Source organism: Gavialis gangeticus, unplaced genomic scaffold, assembly GCF_001723915.1.
Source record: "Gavialis gangeticus isolate Ggan-Ray unplaced genomic scaffold, GavGan_comp1, whole genome shotgun sequence".
Taxonomy (NCBI): domain Eukaryota; kingdom Metazoa; phylum Chordata; order Crocodylia; family Gavialidae; genus Gavialis; species Gavialis gangeticus.
In genome coordinates, this window is record NW_017729031.1 from 69,009,502 (window position 1) to 69,027,198 (window position 17,697).

General features: G+C 38.1%; 1 protein-coding gene across 2 annotated transcripts in view; it reads right to left on the bottom strand.

Annotated features, from left to right (window-relative positions):
• CALCRL (calcitonin receptor like receptor) overlaps positions 1 to 17,697 on the bottom strand; it is a 139,576-nt gene that overhangs the window by 34,528 nt on the left and 87,351 nt on the right. For both annotated transcript variants that reach the window (XR_002098640.1, XM_019523065.1), the window contains exons 5-9: positions 16,425 to 16,535; positions 15,319 to 15,431; positions 11,817 to 11,908; positions 3,419 to 3,545; positions 1,402 to 1,555 (exon numbers count right to left, since the gene is read on the bottom strand). Coding sequence is in view for 1 of the 2 variants with exons in the window: in XM_019523065.1 (XP_019378610.1) it covers positions 1,402 to 1,555; positions 3,419 to 3,545; positions 11,817 to 11,908; positions 15,319 to 15,431; positions 16,425 to 16,535 (597 nt within the window). In the remaining variant the exon portion in view is untranslated. The remainder of the gene's footprint in view (positions 1 to 1,401; positions 1,556 to 3,418; positions 3,546 to 11,816; positions 11,909 to 15,318; positions 15,432 to 16,424; positions 16,536 to 17,697) is intronic.

The window sequence follows — 17,697 nt, forward strand, 5'->3', positions numbered from 1 at the left end:
GTCTGGAACCAGCTTCCAAGTGAGGTGGTGCAGGCTCCCACCCTGGGGGTTTTTAAGAGGAGGTTGGATGACCACCTTACTGGGGTCATTTGACCCCAGTGCTCTTCCTGCCATGGCAGGGGTCGGACTAGATGATCTGCTCAGGTCCCTTCCGACCCTAGAAACTATGAAACTATGAAAGCTCCTTGCTGCTTTGTTGCTTTTTTTGTCCCTTCAGTCAAGCCTGCCTGCATGAGCTGTCACTGGGTTGCACAGGCCCTGAGCTGTGTGAGGCCTGGTGCTTCCTTCCATGGTGGTGGTGCCACCTAGACCAGGTGCCAGCAGGAGGGTGCTGCCTAGGGGGCACTGCTACCGTGGAGTGAAGCACTAGTGTCCTCTGCAGCTCAGGGACCATTCATGCAGCCAGCAGCTCAACGCCTCCCCCGCCCTGCCATGGGATTGGCAGGTAGGCTCTAAGGATTGGGCCCCCTAACCCTTGGGTATGTGCAATGAGGGGTTAGTTCAGTTTAGCTCTGCCTAAATTGAAACACTGGAAATGGTGCGTTTAAAAAAAAAAAAAAAATCAACCATTCCAATTTAGGGAAAACTAAACTGAACTAAACCCTTGTCACGTTTACAAGCACCTCCAGGCTCTAAAATTAAGCTAGTTTTTGAGTCTGAGCAGTCAAAAACAGAAGTATCCAAAACTATTGATAATTTATACAATTTAGGGCTAAAACATTGTGCAAATATAATCAGAAGACTGAAATCTGACTTTTGAAAATGTGTTCTTTATTCTATTGAAATCTGTCAGATTTGGCTGGCTGCTTTTTTATATTGCTATTTTATAATTGAGATCTCTAGACACAGTAGTTCTCTCTCTACTTTTTGAACAATATAGGTCAAATGGAACTGCTAGAAAAATAAATGGTTGGCCTTCTCCAAGTCAGTTTCTGACCCTCCACCTAGGCATGGCGAGACTTCTTTGAAAATAAACATTAATTCCTGTATAAACATTTTAAAAATGAGAAACAATGAATAATTACTTCTTAATGTCTTTTCATAATAGGAGACTATTTTCTCTATACAAAGGAGGAGTCACTTCCTGACTCTACAAATGCAAAGATAGAGGTATGTGCAAAAGGATTTGTTAAGTTAAGAATTCTAACATCGTTAAAATATTAAAGAAAGAACTGTATTTCATTCTTGTGCAATATTGCTTCTTATTTCAGAGAAACAATATTGTCTGGTGCACTCTGAATTGCTCAGAAAAAGTAAATGATACCATTTGAAACTGAAAATAATAAAGGCTTTGCACATCATACCCCAAGTGTCATAGTGGTAGTTTTTGGTCCCCTCTCCTCCCCCGCCCCCCCCCAAAAAAAAGAAAAAAGAAAAAGAAAGAACATATGTATTGCATACCCCAGCCAAGAAGATAATACCACATTAAATGCTGTTTCTCTGCAAAGACAGCCACCACAATGAGAGTATGCAGATAAATGCCTTCACAGAGCATCCAGAAGTAATTGCAACCCATTAGATACAGGTAAATGAACTGAGACACTTTGCAACTAACCTGTAGGGGAAAAAAAGAAAGATAAAATATAAATAATTTGGCTGCAATAGTACTAATGAGAATCAATGGCAAAGTGGAAAGCACTGGATTACCCTGCTTCATTATAAATGTTGCTTTGATATGTTTTTATTCCTAGCATCACTCTCATGATTACATTCAGAGGCCCCACACAGAAGGTAACAGTTTCACTGATTTGATTCTGGGTACATTAGCAGCCTCCAGCAACATGGTGTGCGTCAAGAAAAACCTCAACATTATGTTCTCCTCTCACAGGTTCCTTGCCTACTTGGACGTAAATGTACTCATTTTGACAAATAAAAATTCCTTTGTGCAATTATCTGAGGCCAACTTCTCTACGAAGATCTTTCACTTAGGTCTCTTATCCCAGAGGCATATAACAATGTAGCAAAGCACCTTCAGCAGTTAAAACATACAGGGGCAGCAGTGACTTCTGGCTGCTGCTGTGCCACTAGCATGACTGTATAGTTGCAGTAGCAGTGGTTTTTTCCACTCCCCCCATTCCTCTTCCCACCACAAGCTGGCACTTCCCTGTTTGCCCCACTTTACTTATGCTACTTTATCACCCTCTCAGTTACATTAGTTGCTCCAGTAGAATCAGTGCATGTACTTTCTCCAGGAAAATGAGAATAATCTCTTGAATGGTTAGCCCTGGTGCCAACTATACTAAGCAGAAATTGTCTATAGGCTTTGATTTTCCTCTCTGGTTTTTCTCTACCAATTTATCCCCAAGTAAAGGATATAAAAATCAGGCCCACACATCTCTCCCTCTTTAAATTGGGCACTCTCTAAAAAATCTTCAATTATATCACCATAGGAATAGGAGAAGAAAAAAAAATCAATCTCTACCTAAAAAAAAAATTATTGTTACTTGGCTTTGGAGCACAAGTCTGAGTTCTGTTGAAATAGGACAAAACTGAATGTTTTGGGATACCTTTTTTTTTAAAACCAGTAAAATGAAAGTTATTTACTACACCAGAGCTATATATGGATCTAGGCTTGGTTTCATTGGATTGCTAAGATAATCATTCCCTTAAAAATAAACATACAAAAGCATATGGCAAGACCATTTTAATTTAGAGTAAATCCCAGAAATGTATTATATCCAATATAGTAAACATATTAAACCACCCATGAGAAAAGAACATCTGTGTGCTAGCCATTAAATTCATTACTTATAAGGACTGCAACATTATATAACAACAATGTATTTCACTAAATATTAATTAAAATATTTCAAAACATCCAGAATTACCAAGACTCTCAATGTAAATAGTCACCAACATGAACACAGGCCCCACAATCTAGCCCTAACTAATTAATCCATTTTAGCTCCACAACTGCCCTTGAGTGAAGTAGCAAATTATTATTATCACACTTTAAAGAAAGGAAAGCTGAAGCCACAATGAAAGCAGTTTGTAGACCCTTGGATTAAACCCCAGCCTTTCTGACTGCCACCCTTTGGGCAAATTTAAGCTGTCTGTAGACCCCTGGCACAAGTCCACAGCAGTCATCCTTTCTGGTTCTGTGTCTATCTTGTAGATGTTTAGCACTGGGTAAAATGAAGCTCCACATGATACACGATACCAGATCAAAATCTGAAATATCTGAGGCTGTCTATTTAATTAATCCCCTTGTGATTTTGAAACCTCATACCCAAACTGGCTAAGCTGCTTCTAGACATCTGCTGTTATATTAAAAATGAATTCATTGGTACAGTAATTGAAACATTTTAGTTTTTATATACATCTTTTCATCAGCTATTCATCCCTCATTTATGTCATTTTCATTGCTAAATCTCTTCCCACACAAATCAACAAGGCAGCCAAATACGCTTTCACTTACTGGATTAGTCGCAACTAACGGCTGGTTGTTGGCAACTGCAGTCAGCCAAATTATTGTAACAATGGAATTGCAAACAAAAGAGAAAAACAGATTTTTATGGAGGGTGATCCTTTGGCAGCTCAAGCTCCTAGGAAAGAGAGATGAGATAAATTAATATATAATAGATACTTGAGGACTAATCTGATATTCTAAAGTTTTGGAATTCTTTATTTTATAGGAAGAAAGCCAGATAATAACTTTTCCTTCCATGTTCAGTTTTACATAATTAATGATTATTTTGAAAGATAAAGGATGCCTTGTCTTTGATTGAATATAATGCAAAGCAAATCCAACAGATACCATTATGCTAATAATGAAAGGACTTGTTTTGTAGGAATTTACTCAAAAAAACCTCTGGAAAAATATGTTTTTATGCTAATGTAAGGGGATATTATCTTCCATACCTCCATCAACTTCTGACAATATGTCTCAAAATAATTGATGTTTATGCAGTGTTATATAGATCAAGGGTGTCAAAGTCACCTGGGCCAGATTTGGACCATAGAGCACCTTGCTCCCAAGCTATGTGGGCTGTCACAGTGGCCACCGTGGTGACAGAGGTGGTGGTGAAGGGTCTGGGAGAACAGTCTAGCAGTGGCAGTGCGCCAAGCTCTCCACTGATGGCCAGGCCTTGAGGGGCCATGGATTGTGCAGCAGGCCAGACTCCTCGGCTTCTAGTGCCTGCTGGTTGGGCAGGCTGAGAGTCTCTGCAGGTTGTCTGTTTGACACCCTGGATACCAAATGTAAAATTCTTACCTTACCATTCATGACAACAGTATGGCCTTAAGCATATACTTGATACCTTTGTTTGTTGACCTTCCGTATCTATGTAAAATCTTAACAATCTACAAATAATTCTACAAGTTTTAAAATGAATATATAATTGTATTATTTGTCTCAGTAATCTCTTTCAACCATAAATTCACCAGGCATTGGCTTTAAACTTCATCATTTACTTTCTGAGCTTTTTCTTATTATTAGTCTTGTTCCTAAGGGATGTGGAAAGGGAGGTGGCACTGTCTTTTTTGGATGCTTACCTCCTATAGCTTATACAATGCCCCTTGCCTCTGAGAGGAAGTTTTGTCATATAGAAAGGAATAATGCCAGATTAGGAAGAGGGAAGAGAGCCAAAACAGGACCCTTTTCTTATGTCTGTGGCTGACAGCAAGCACATGGCAAGAAGAGAGTTTCATTGCCTCCAATTTTCTGGATTAGAGAAGCCAGTTGGCTACAGTCAAAGGAAAGTACAAGAAAACAAGTATAGTCCTTTATATTTTCAGTGATCAAAGAACTCAAAGTTTAAATAACTAAGTGCACAATATAAAATACAGCTATAAAATGCTATGTATAAATGATATTTAAGGTTTTAAATATATATAAAAAACTTTAGAGGAAGATGAAGGATTAAAATAATCTAAAAGCCTTATTTAAGGAGAACACACAGCAAATTCTTTTAGAGGTGCATTTCTTCCTGTAAGCAGGAACATGAATGGGGGTTCCATTATAGGAATGCAAAGGCTGTACAAATCTGCTGCACAATTTGATTTATCCCTCATTCCAGAAAAAGTTACAGAGGCCTAACCTAGTGTTGCTTATACAGCATGATATGTGAATGTTGCTCATTAGAAAATTTTTTGAGATCAACCTTACAGACAGAAAGAAAAAAAACAAAGCTAGGTAAACAAAATGGACTCAACACAAAACATTTAAGTTAATGGACTATTAAGGGTGCATAAGTAATATTCCAAAAATGCAATTAATGAAAATTTCAGAATGTATACAGCTGTTCGCTGTATGTATGAGACAGAGGGCACTAGAAGAATCTCTCCTACTTGAACCTTCCACACTGGATTTGAATGCAATGGCAGTCCTTTCACTACGTGAGTATAAGAATTCTCTACTTTCAGTACAACTCTCTCCAAAAGATTTGGGGAGGGAAAGCAGCCCAGGCTTTGCAATCTCCTGAGGATATGTGAAACACAGGAAGAAAGGAAGAAGTTCACCAGAGCAGGTGCAGACAATTAAGATTAGATAGGAAGTAAATTATGCCCGTTTAAGTCTTAGAATAAGGCTGTTATAAAATAAGGATCACATGTTTATCACATTTTTCTAAAACAAAAAGTATGAAGTGTTTCACATGTATCCAAAACTGCCAATAAGCCAATGAGGCCAAACTGTGGAGTCCTTACTCACACTGGGTCCATTGACATGAGATGTTTATTGTGGAGTTTACTAATTAGCTCCACAGTAAACATTGCGTCTACATGTGTGCCCCCATTAGGTTGGAGTAAACTAATTAACTCCTTCTACTCTACAGCAGTGCATGTGTAGATGCTGCCTTGGCTGTCTGGGGTATGAGGGTGCTTTAGTGTGTGGCCTGTCTGCTGAATAGCCCTCCACTGATCACCCTCATGCCCCAGCCATCCCCCTGAAGCATGTTGATCCTGGGGGGGAGGGGAGGCAGGGGGGCATCCCTGAGCTGGCAGGATAACCCCTCGGGCTCCCTGCCGCCCGGGGCTGCTCCAACCTGGCTCAACATGCTGCGGTCCTGGGCATATGTTCAAATGGTGCACCCAGCAGCAAGAAACTCTAGAGCAATAAGCTCCAGAGTTTATTGCTTTGCATTAATTGCATGTGTAGATTCATCCACTGAGTAGTAAGGATATTTAGTCTCAGTGAAGTAAAACTTGACCATATACGGAATGAGTAAGTGTGTTCAAATGTGGCCCTACATGAAACCCCCATGTGCCTGAAGGAAATGGATAGAAAACATAAAGAAAAAGAATTAAGTGATAAAAGATACTCAGTTAGATTTTTTTCCTGTGTATTTTATATATAAAAACAACTCCAGCCTAGAGCTAATTCTTAAATGCACAAATGAGTCATGAACAAATCTGGGATTCTGTCTTATTATCAAGACATCATTGCACAGGCAAGGAAAGGAATGTACAATTTATGAGGCCATCTCTCAGGGTCATCGAACAGCTGTTCCTGTTGAATATTCAGCACCCCCACCCCCACCCATGCATGAAAGCATCACAGGACAAGAAATAAGAAAGAAATACTTATGACATTTAATAAGGAAAGATTGCTTTCAGCAATAAATAGGATCCCTTCCTAAGTCTCCACCTCTACCTTTCCCCCTACACACATCTCTTTTCCGTGCTGTGTTTTGTTAATGACATAATAGCTTTTACTCATACCTATTCATAATTATGATCTTAGCTCATTTTAGTTTCTCTTGCTATACTTAAATTCCATGCATTAAAAAGAAGTTAGAAATCCCTCTGTGTAATTCTGCATTTCCACTCCTTATGATACTTTGTTTTACTTATAATAGTCCATAAAATACATACCTGTGATGTCTATGCATAAGAGGGAAAGAGTAAAAGTTTCAAGAGGACCTAAGGGACTTATGGTCATGTTTTTAAAGGCATTTGGACATCTAATAATGCAGACAGGCATCTACTGGGATCCACGTGATTCCCTTAACTGCATAACTGCAACTGATTTTCAATTGGGATTAGGTGCTTATGGCCAGATTTTATTTTACCTATTAGACCTCTGGATGCCTAAATGTGATCAAAGAAACACCTTGCTTAAGTCTCTGAACAAACTATTAATACAAAAAGGAAGAGAGGTCCTCCTCTTCTTCATTTAGATGCCCAGTAAATGAAATAGGATCTGGCCCTTAAGTCCCATTTTCAAAATTTCTTAACTGGTGTTGAAAATTTTACCCAATATAGTATATCTTATATGGAGCAGAGCCTGACAGCCTTCTCTCCAAAAACAGTCTTTATATCTCAAACAAAAGAATAAGGGGACATTCAGTGGAACCAAAAGGCAGCAAATTCAGAACTGAAAAAGGAAATCCTTTTTTGCCAACACAAAAATAGACCCTGGCTTTCACCACCTCAGGTTGTTGTGATGCCAAACACTTCGCAAGATTAGAAGGGATTTGGCATTATATGACTAACTAAAATATTCAGAGTTCTAATAGTTAGTGCTTAAAAAATTGGAAGAGATACAAAACTTCATACTTCAGGATTTTAACCAATCTCCATCAGTAAACAGTATGAGACCTTCTTGTGGGGCAGTTAATCCCACATCTCTCTACTGTGGAGCTTCTTGAAAATTCTTCTGAACCAGATTGTTATGAACTACAGTCCAACAGACATCACATGGAAACAATGAATCATTAAAAGAATAAATATGATGCAAATTCAAAATTCCAAGCATACCCCCACACAACAAAAAAGCCACCTGTTAAAATCACAAATTATCATAACAAACTTCAGCCAACACAACACATCCTGGAATTAGTCTTATTCCTCACTGACTTTTGCTGTACTAAAAATACTTCACAGGAACTGTACATGTATCCCATGGGAACATGTTGTAGAGGTTTTCCTCAGCTCCCTTTAAATTTTGTAATTTCCTTTTATTTCCCAGCATAACCACAGTCTAGAAATTGTGGTTTGTGGTTCTGGATTCTTTCCATGTGGTTCTCTAAGGATACAAAATCCTTCTACCAGAGACAAAATTCCTTAGAGGATTAGACAAACATAACATTCTTACAATTTAGTTCAATAACAGCAAAGCAGACCACCTGCTTTTGCAGTAAATACCACAATCTAAGATGAAACTGGCTTGGGTTTCATATTATAAGTATTTAAATTACAGCTTCAATATAACTGAACTTTTAAATCACATCCAAATTGTTTAAAAATGTAATCCTAAAGCATTCTTCTGTGGCACATGATTTTTAATCTGTTAAACTTTTTATGAGGTTAAGGCAGCAGTACATCCCGATTATGCCAAATCAAACAGTTGATAGAAATGCATAGCTCTTTCATGAGTTTATCTTATTTAATGGTGCAAAAATGAATAAAGAGGTTCCAAAATAAATATATTTTACTGAAAAAACATATGCCATTCTTAGAAAAAAGTCCAACAGGGAGGCAGAAAACTTGCACACTGCAGGTTAATTCTAAGATTTCCAAAAGCATTCATTTTTTAGGGAACAATCCAAAATATTCTTAAAAGGGTTATCAGAAAATGCTAAATAACTATATTCTAAACATCAGACCTCTTTAGTGTCTCAAAAAAGACACTCAAAATGTTGAATGTTACAGAATTAAAGTGATTTTTGAAAATCTTGCGGAAGAATGTGTCTCTAAATTGATGGATTACATACTTGATGCCTAAAGATATTTTTCCTTGATACTAACTGAAACTAAGAGAAAACTCTGAATATTTTAGCCTGCCTCAGATAAGAGTAGGTACATCAGAAATTGAAAGGAGGATAGAGGGATTATTGTTTTTATAAGATTGCTGAAAGCAGATACTTAATATTAAAATCACAATTACTAGGGGGAGAGTTCCCTATCGTTAGTAGTCTGACTAGTCTTTAACACAGTAAGTAATATTGTAGCACTGTTTGGAGGCCTGAATTCAGAACTGAATTAGCACAACACCTGTATAAAAAAGTGTTGAATAAACTATGAACCCCCGCCTAAACTGGTGTAGATTTCCCTAACCTGGTACAGCGTTACCCCTGAAAGAACTAGGGGTAAACTGTACTTGGATAATTTACAGAAGTTTGTGTTTGGTCAATCCATATCCATCCAGGGATGTCAATTTGCTAAAAGCAGACAGTCTGTTATCTGCTCCCCTCTGCCTAGTGAGAAAGAGCTGTAGTAGCTGTCTATTGTGTGAACTTCCCTGGGATAGCTGCACATATGTTTTTTCTTCATGCCAGTTACAACATCATACAAAACAATGTAAACTAGTGTACATGTGTCTATCTATGTCCTTAGTCTATAACAAACAAGAACCAATCACATCACTACAAGCCACATTATGAAGCATCCAGAAAGACCAAACAGTTCAATTTGCAGCAGGATTAAATGTTTTTTAAGGCAGCAGATACTTTGCCATTGGCTTCAATACCTATGAAGCAAACCTACCTTCCCTCCTCTGCAACCAAAGACCTAAAGTTCAGATGAATTGTTACACTAAAGAAGTACAGGTTCGATGAATGGACTGTAAGGTGGATAGAAAAATGGCTGGATCATCATGCTCAAATAGCAGTAATCAAAGGTTCAATGAATGTCTGGTTGGCAGCTGGTATCAAGTGAAGTGCCCCAGAGGCTGGTTTTGTTCAATGTCTTCATCAGTGATTTAGAACATGGGATGGAGTGCACCCTCAGAAAGTCTGCAGATAACACCAAGCTGGAGAAAGTAGTAGATATGCTGGAGGGTAGAGCTAGGATTCAGAGACCTACACAAATTGGAGGATTGCACCAAAAGAAATCTCATATGGTTCAATAACGACAAGTGCAAAGTCCTGCACTTAGGATGGAACAATCCCATGCACCAGTACAGGCTGGGGACTGATTGGCTAAGAAGAAGCTCTGAAGAAAAAGAGTTTGGTGTTACAGTGGATAATAAGCTGAATATGAGCCAAAAGTATGCTCATGTTGTGAAGGTGGCTAACAGCATACTGCCCTATATTAGTAGGAGTGTTGCCAGCAGATCAAGGGAAATGATTATTCCCCTCTATTTAGCACTGGTAAGTCTGCATCTGGAGACTGGAGTCTAGTTTTGAGCCCCCACTATAGAAAGGATATGGATAAATTGGAGAGAATCCAGCAGAAAGCAACAAAAATGGTTAGAGGGCTGGGGTACATAACCTATGAGGAGAGGTTGAGAGAACTGGAATAATTTTGTCTGTGGAAAAGAAGCCTAGCAGCCTGCAACGACCTGAAAGGTGGTTCCAGAGAGGATAGAGCTAGACTGTTCTCAATGGTAGCAGATAATAGAACAAGGAGAATTGGTCTCCAGTTGCAGCAAAGGAAGTTTAGGTTAGGTATTAGGAAAAGGTTTCTCACTAGGAGTGTAGTAAGGCACTGGAACAGTTACCCAGAGAGGTTCCGGCATCTCCATCCTTGGAGGTCTTTTAAGACCCAGCTAGACAAAGCTGTGGCTGGGATGGTCTAGCTGGGGATGATCCTGCTTCATAGAATCATAGAAAGACGGACTGGAAGGGACCTGTAAGATCATCACATCCAGTCCCCTGCCATGGGCAGGAGGTAATTGGGCTCAAATGAGTTCAACGAGGTGTTTGTCCGGCCTTCTCTTAAAAACCTCCAGGGATGGTGACTTCACCATCTCTGCTGGAAGTGTGTTCCAAATTCTAGTTACCCGTATGGAAAATAAATTTTTCCTTATGTCCAGCCGAAACTTTTCCTGGACTAGCTTGTGTCCATTGGACCACGCCCTCCCAGGGGTGTTTTTCTGAAAAGTTGCTCTCCTAGATCCTGGTGTTCTCCCTTGACATATTTGTAGGTAGCTATCAAGTCGCCCCTCAGCCTTCTTTTGCTCAGGCTGAACAAACCCAGATCCTGAAGTCTCTTGACCTCCTGAAGTTCTTTCCAACCCTATGTTACTATTGTTCTAATTTCTCCATGCAGCCAAACTGAAGAAGTTCCATGGAGGATCCATACACATAGGGCCAGAAACCTTAGCTCTGAAGATACTCTTTGTAGGCCCTATGCATCTGAGTTTGAAGGCTAGAATACAAGATAAAAGGTTGAGGGGTGGATAGAGTCCATCTGTCCAAATTACCCACTATAGTAGTGTGCTGAAGAACCCAACATCAATAGATGCTATGAGACAGATCAGTTGCTTTGTTGGTTTGGTGCAGAGAGAGAGGAGACAGAAACCTGACTATCTGAGCTTGATGTGATAGGATTTAGCCCAATGTGTCTTCATTATTTTGGGTATCTTCCTGCTCATTACCTACTCCAAGGCTTGGAAGGAAACAACATCCTCTCATTCCTTTGAAATGCTGGCCCCTCTTACCGCTTGAAGATGGAGTAACCTAATGAAACAGCTGTTGGGTAGTGTCTACTAGCTCAATACATTAAAGTGTTAACTCATCAGGACTAGAGGTTTATTACCCTATCCCACTGCTGAAGAAAATGGACCAGGCCAATAAGTTACTATCAGTAACTTTACCTTGAGCTGTCATTCTGGGTCATTCAAAAGAATTTCATTATTAATTTGTGGTAGTTTCACTCTCCTTCATTAGCCACTAGCTTCCATATATAAATCAACATAATCTTTTATTTATTCTCCCTGCTTGTACCACCTATTCCTGTTTGTACCTTTTCTTAGGTTTCAGGGGAAAAGAGAGTTTCTCTTTACTATCATGCTGTAGCACCAAATGTAAAGTCAATACATGATTCAAGTTTGATCATACACCAGACTGCATGTTTAAGATGATTCAAGTTACCTGATTACCCAGGAATATTATAACCAAAAAGGCATGGTGCAAAATTTTAAATACACTTACTTAAAATAAAAGAAGATGCCAAGGGAAATCAAGAGTGATGCAATTGAAAGACCATGTCCAATGTTGGCCAAATAGTACAAATTCAAGGCTGTCTGTAATAAAGGAACCAAATAAAGAATAAGTTATGGAGAATATAGAACTATCATATTTGAAACAATTGGACCAATCTATTACATGTAGAACTAACAGGATTAAACAAATGAAAAAAGATGAAGCAGTGTTTAGAACTCACTGCAATAGCAGTCAGGACTTTTTTTCTTAAACTGAGGCTCCTATATCTTGCCTTTGTATTTACAAAATTCTAGTTATTCATGCCATTTGCTGGGCACATCCATGTCATAGATTTGATTAACCTACTATTGAAATTATAGTTTCAAAAATCCATTTATGTAATCATTTCTTTTTCTCTAGTTGGAGCTTTTGAAAGACATTTCCTTCAAAACAGGGTGCAAGTATCATACTGGAATGCCAACTTTCAATTAGCATTCCTGAAGGTGGTAAAGGAAATTAACTAAACTAATTACCATATCAATTACAATTAAGTAATTAACAAAGTGATTAGATATAATTATGGCAAGCAAAATTAATGAAACGTCAGAAATAGTTCATTTTTCATATCAATTGTAAGCAAGAGGAACAAAAATAACTTTAGCCAAATAGGCAGACTAGGCAGATCTGGATTAAGCAGTACATTAAACTTCAATAATAATTCTTTAAGATCACCTTACCTAGTGTTTCCTATTTAAGAACAACTATTCACTTTACAAATGTTAAATTGCTAAATAATTAAATTTAGCTGTACAGATCTGTCTGTGATGAAGTAAGGCCTATTATCCTCATTTTGCATGTAAGGAAAAACAAATCTTCATTCCATATGCCTAACAACCAAAGATGGTTCTCCATGTGGAACTGAAAGAACAAATTTGTGCCACCAGGACTAGGACACGAAGCTGTAGTAGACATTCCTTTGCTTAGATGAACTCAGTTGAAGCCTGAATTAACCACTGAAAATCCACTGTACCAATTGTGTAGGACCCATATAAAATGATTTAATCTAAGTAGTTCCTCTGATTAAATATTCCATTCTATAAAGAAAAGATGCATAGTGCAAAGAAAGTCTGTTCCAAATGACATTAAAAGAATGTTATTGTTGCCAAGTGAAGTACTAAAAAAATCTGAAGTTCCCAAGCAAAGATTGATCATGCACTTTTAACTCTGACCCCTAACTACCTTATGAAGTATTTCCACATATGGTTGTATGTTTTATTTCTCTCTCTGAGAGTACTGACTCATTTAGCTGAGAAGGGGCAGAAGATTCCTTTCTAATTTAATACTGGGTTGAACAGGGTACAATGTGCTGTGCAGAAGCTACATACTGGCCAATAATATTGGCCAGCAACATTAAAAAAAATCATCCATTGTGCCCCATTTAACTGACCTACTGAAAGATCCATGAAGGCATAGGATATGATCTTTCAGCAAGCCACATATATAACTAAATAAGCAGTTGCACATTCTTGTCAGGTTGGTTTTTGTATGGAATAGTACAATAAGTCAGAGCACAATAGATTACTTGCACTAAGAGTGCTAGATGGCTCTGCTTTTGCCAATCTGGCTAATCTTCCCTCTATTAGCAGCTAAATATTAGAATAAAAAAGTAATGACATTTGTTCCATTTACTAAACTAAATTGTACTTAGAGATGCTTGGTCTCTCCCATCATTTAAGGCAAGGCTTTAGAAATATACTCTTATTATAGCTTGTAGCTGTTCTAACGTGGATGATTATCCAGTACCAAGTTAAATTTGACTGATAGAATTGACATAGGTGGTTATTACCATTTCTTCCTTTAAATATTCTTATCTGATGCCAGGATTATTGATCCTTATTCTCTTTAATGAGCTTACATTCATTCACAAACTGGTCCTCCACAGATTTAAAAGTTCAGTCTCTTTTTACTTATATGTTTTACATTATTCCATTTGCTACGTGCCTTAATTTTGACTGTTTATTTAAAAACAATATTCATATTTGTTCAGCTAGAAATACATTTCATTTTAACTGCAATACCACTAGATACCATAGACCAGGGGTGGGCAAAATGTGGCCTGCGGGCCAAATGTGGCCCACCAGGCCATTCTATCTGGCCCACAGGGCCCCTAAAAAATTTAGAAAATTAATAGTTACCTGCCCCTGGCTGCCTGTTATGCGGCCCTTGATGGCTTGCCAAAACTCAGTAAGCGACCCTCCACCCAAAATAATTGCCCACCCCTGCCATAGACAGATGATATAATCAAAGACAGGTGGGATGTTGGGTTTTAACGGCTATTTCTAACTCTTGTCAGATTTCTGACTCATATTTTCCAATTGCATTGAAGCCTATTGTAATCCTGTCCTTATTATGCATATTGTATTGCATGGGACATGCCACACACAGTTTTCTGTGCACAAATCTATCTCTGCCTGATCTGTGGAAATGAAAATTGTCTTGTTCACTCAGATGGCACAGTTGTTTATGTCCTTAACTTGGTAGATGACTCTCTGGAACCCAGGACATATATAGAAGGGAAATGCATGCCAACCAAACCCCAAAGTTCCTGTGTGGAATCCACTGTGGAGTAGAGCTGGTCCAAATTTTTCAATAAAAACAGGATTTTTCTTTTTCTAAAATCAATATGAAAAATTAACCTATTTTTAATTAGCTCTACTAAGGCACTCCCCTTGCTGGAGATACAGTTACTCCAGAATGAAACTTCATTTCTGCATTTCTGGTAGGGGACTGTACTGAGCAGAGACATCTGTGTGCATCTTGGAACTCTACAGTGTTTGGAACATGGCTCTCTATGGGAGGATAAAGCAAACAAAAACTTTCAGATTGAAAAGGGATCTCTTCACAAAGATTTTCTCCTCCACCCCTTGCAAAGTTCCCTTGTGAGAGGGGATGATCTGAATCTCTATTGTGAGAGGCAGAGAGTGGATAAGATGGGAGGGAGTATGGAACGAAACTATCTTTCATGGAGCAAATGAATGGAAATAACAAAATTATGTTGTGTTGCACATGGGGTAGGGAAGAGGGAGGGTTGCTTTTCTTAGGTGAGAAGCAGGGGAATAGGAATAGGTAGGTTGGGATGGATTGTTTTGAATTTGCGGGCTGGGGAGGCAGTTTGCTTTGTTATACTATATTATTTTAATATTTTACTCTTTTTTCAAGTTATTTTGTAAGACACCCTAAGCCTTGTGTGGGGAAGACATAAGTTTAGTAAATAAATACAATTTCATTTTCTTCAATCCAATAAAAACCGCTTAAATGAAAATCAGGCTCTTAACACACTTTCCCCTTTTCTCTGTACAGACTGCCTTCCCTCTATGTTGAAATACTGCCACATACAGTTTTAATAGCAATGAAATAGCTACTTTAATGCTGCATCAGAATTTAGGTTTTGACACACGTAATATGAATATTAAAAGTCCTACATCAGTGGCAACATGCATTTATTTCCTACCTTCACTTTTTCATGTGTATAGCTATTACACTGGGTATAATTTGTCCAGGTTCTGTTGCTTTCAGGGTGTCTAAACCAGTGTCCACTTGGATCACAGATCTTCGTAACTTTTTCTTTGGCCAGTGAAAATGAAAACAGAAAACAAAACAGAAACCACAAAAGTTAATAGCAAAGATCTGTTTCTGATGTCTAGTATTTAATAGTCCATAAAATTTGGCAAACCAATGACAGATTTATTAAACTAGAATTCTGAGAAACTGGAGGCCATTGTTTTTGCTTGGCAAGGGAAAATGATGTATCCCTAAGGGAAAAAAAAGTCCCTCTTCTCTAATACAGTTACTCAGAAAAATATTTTACACTCACTGTTAGAACACTACTAGAGGAAGTGACAGGAAAATGTAAATGGCATATGGCAGTCAGGGATTTCAATTAAAATGTGAGATTTTATTTTTGTAAACTAGGATCAGAGAAGAGAGAAAAATGTCATGAGTGAAATTACTTGGAATGTCAAAAGTCACTTTAGAAATTGCATTTTCAGTGACTGTTTTATAGCTACGATATAGCAAACAGTGACAGACCAAAAGCTCTTAGATGTGAAAGGGCATTCGGAAACCTCCAAGTCAGGATCACCACAGGAACAGAAGCCTAGAATAGCTTCAGCTTAGCCACAGAGGAAAAACAATTAGACTATGGGAAGAGATCGGGTTCACATTAGTGGAAGACTACATTTGACCTTAATCAGCTAAATTGAGCTAAAAAGATGTTAAACTATGTCACTGTATGCACTAGGGGAAAGTTTGGGGTGGATGCTGGGCTCAGATAACATTTGTTAGCTAAATCTGACCTGTCCTTGACTTTTTTTTTTAGTTTATTGAATGCTAGAGGTGCAATTAGTGGTGTGGTGGTGTGGTAGTGATGGTGCTGCATGCTTGTTTATGTGGCCAGTGAATGTGGTAGATAATGTGTACCTATCAAGTAAACCTGCATTTAACTGGATCCTAGTTAAACCAGTGACTTGAGCTTGGCCACTAGGTTGACAGGAGCATTCAATCAGCCACAATCAATTTTTTCAAGCAACCTCAGTGCAGAGGTTCCTCTACTTTTACCTGATGGGTTGAAGTCCTGAAAATAGTCAGGGCAGCGTTGTACTGATGTGGTACCCGCAACAACATCATTCCAGCACAACCAACCATCCCATGTTCTGTTACAGTAAGTACCTATAAACATGAAGGGAAATCAAATACAATTCACACAGATCTTTCCATAGCAAGGGCTGGAATCTGTAAGAGAGTCTGTACAAACCAATTTCTTTAAGTTACTCAAGTCTCTTAGTATTATAGTTTGCATACTTTCAGCACGAAACACAGAAACATTTCAATCAAAAAATCTGTAAAAGACTTGATTTATCTAAATCAGTGGTTCTCAACATTTTTAGACTGAAGGCCCTCCTCAAAAAATGCCAGCTTATAGCTTTCACTTTTTTATTGGTATGAAAAAATAATAGAGCAATTCTTCTGTTCAAAGAATTTAGAAAGACCACAGCAGTATGTTTCTGATGGAATGGATCCTAACGTGAAATCTCTGGGTTTATCTTGTGAGTCACACATAGGTATTTACCTGCCTAACAAGGCTAATATTGCATGAAACACTTAAAAGGATCTCACAGGACCTCAGGTTCTGCAGCACTCTGATTGAGAATCACTGGTCTAAATTGTTTTAAAAGCACTCTCAACCTCCCTAAGTGGCCATCTCCAGTGCTCAAAAAGTTAGTCTTAAATCTATATTAAATCTCTCTTGCTGAAGTTGAAACAAATTTACTTCCTATTCTACCCCTGGTAGACATAAACTATAAGCTATCGCTGTCCTGTTCATAGGAATCTTTCACATACTTAAAGACTTCCACCAGGTTTCCCTGAAGTCATCAACAAACCCAATTCTTTCCATCTGTCTTCAAAGGCTGTGCTTTTTTGAACCTGTTATCATTGTTCTCTTTTGTCTACCCTTTTTTCAAAGTACAGTGCTCAAAACTGGACACTAATGGTTATGTCTAAATTGCAAATATTGCCTTCAGCATAAGCATTTCATTAGGAGAAGAGTATAGAAAATTGGGATTGCTCCTTTCTAATTTTTAGGATTCTAAAAGTTTTAAAAAAGATTTAAAGAGGGAAAAAGTATAATTTAACCTTCTACTATGGATAGGATTTATTTCTTTTTTAAAATTGTGGTTCTTAAATCAGCATTAAACTAAGCACAGTACATTGCCTGAAAAGACTCAAAAAGATATAAATAAAACATTTTAACAAAAATATATTGACTCTGGGATCATGCATTTGTTAGGAAATACTCATATGGGCACACATCTATCATGAATGTGTTAAG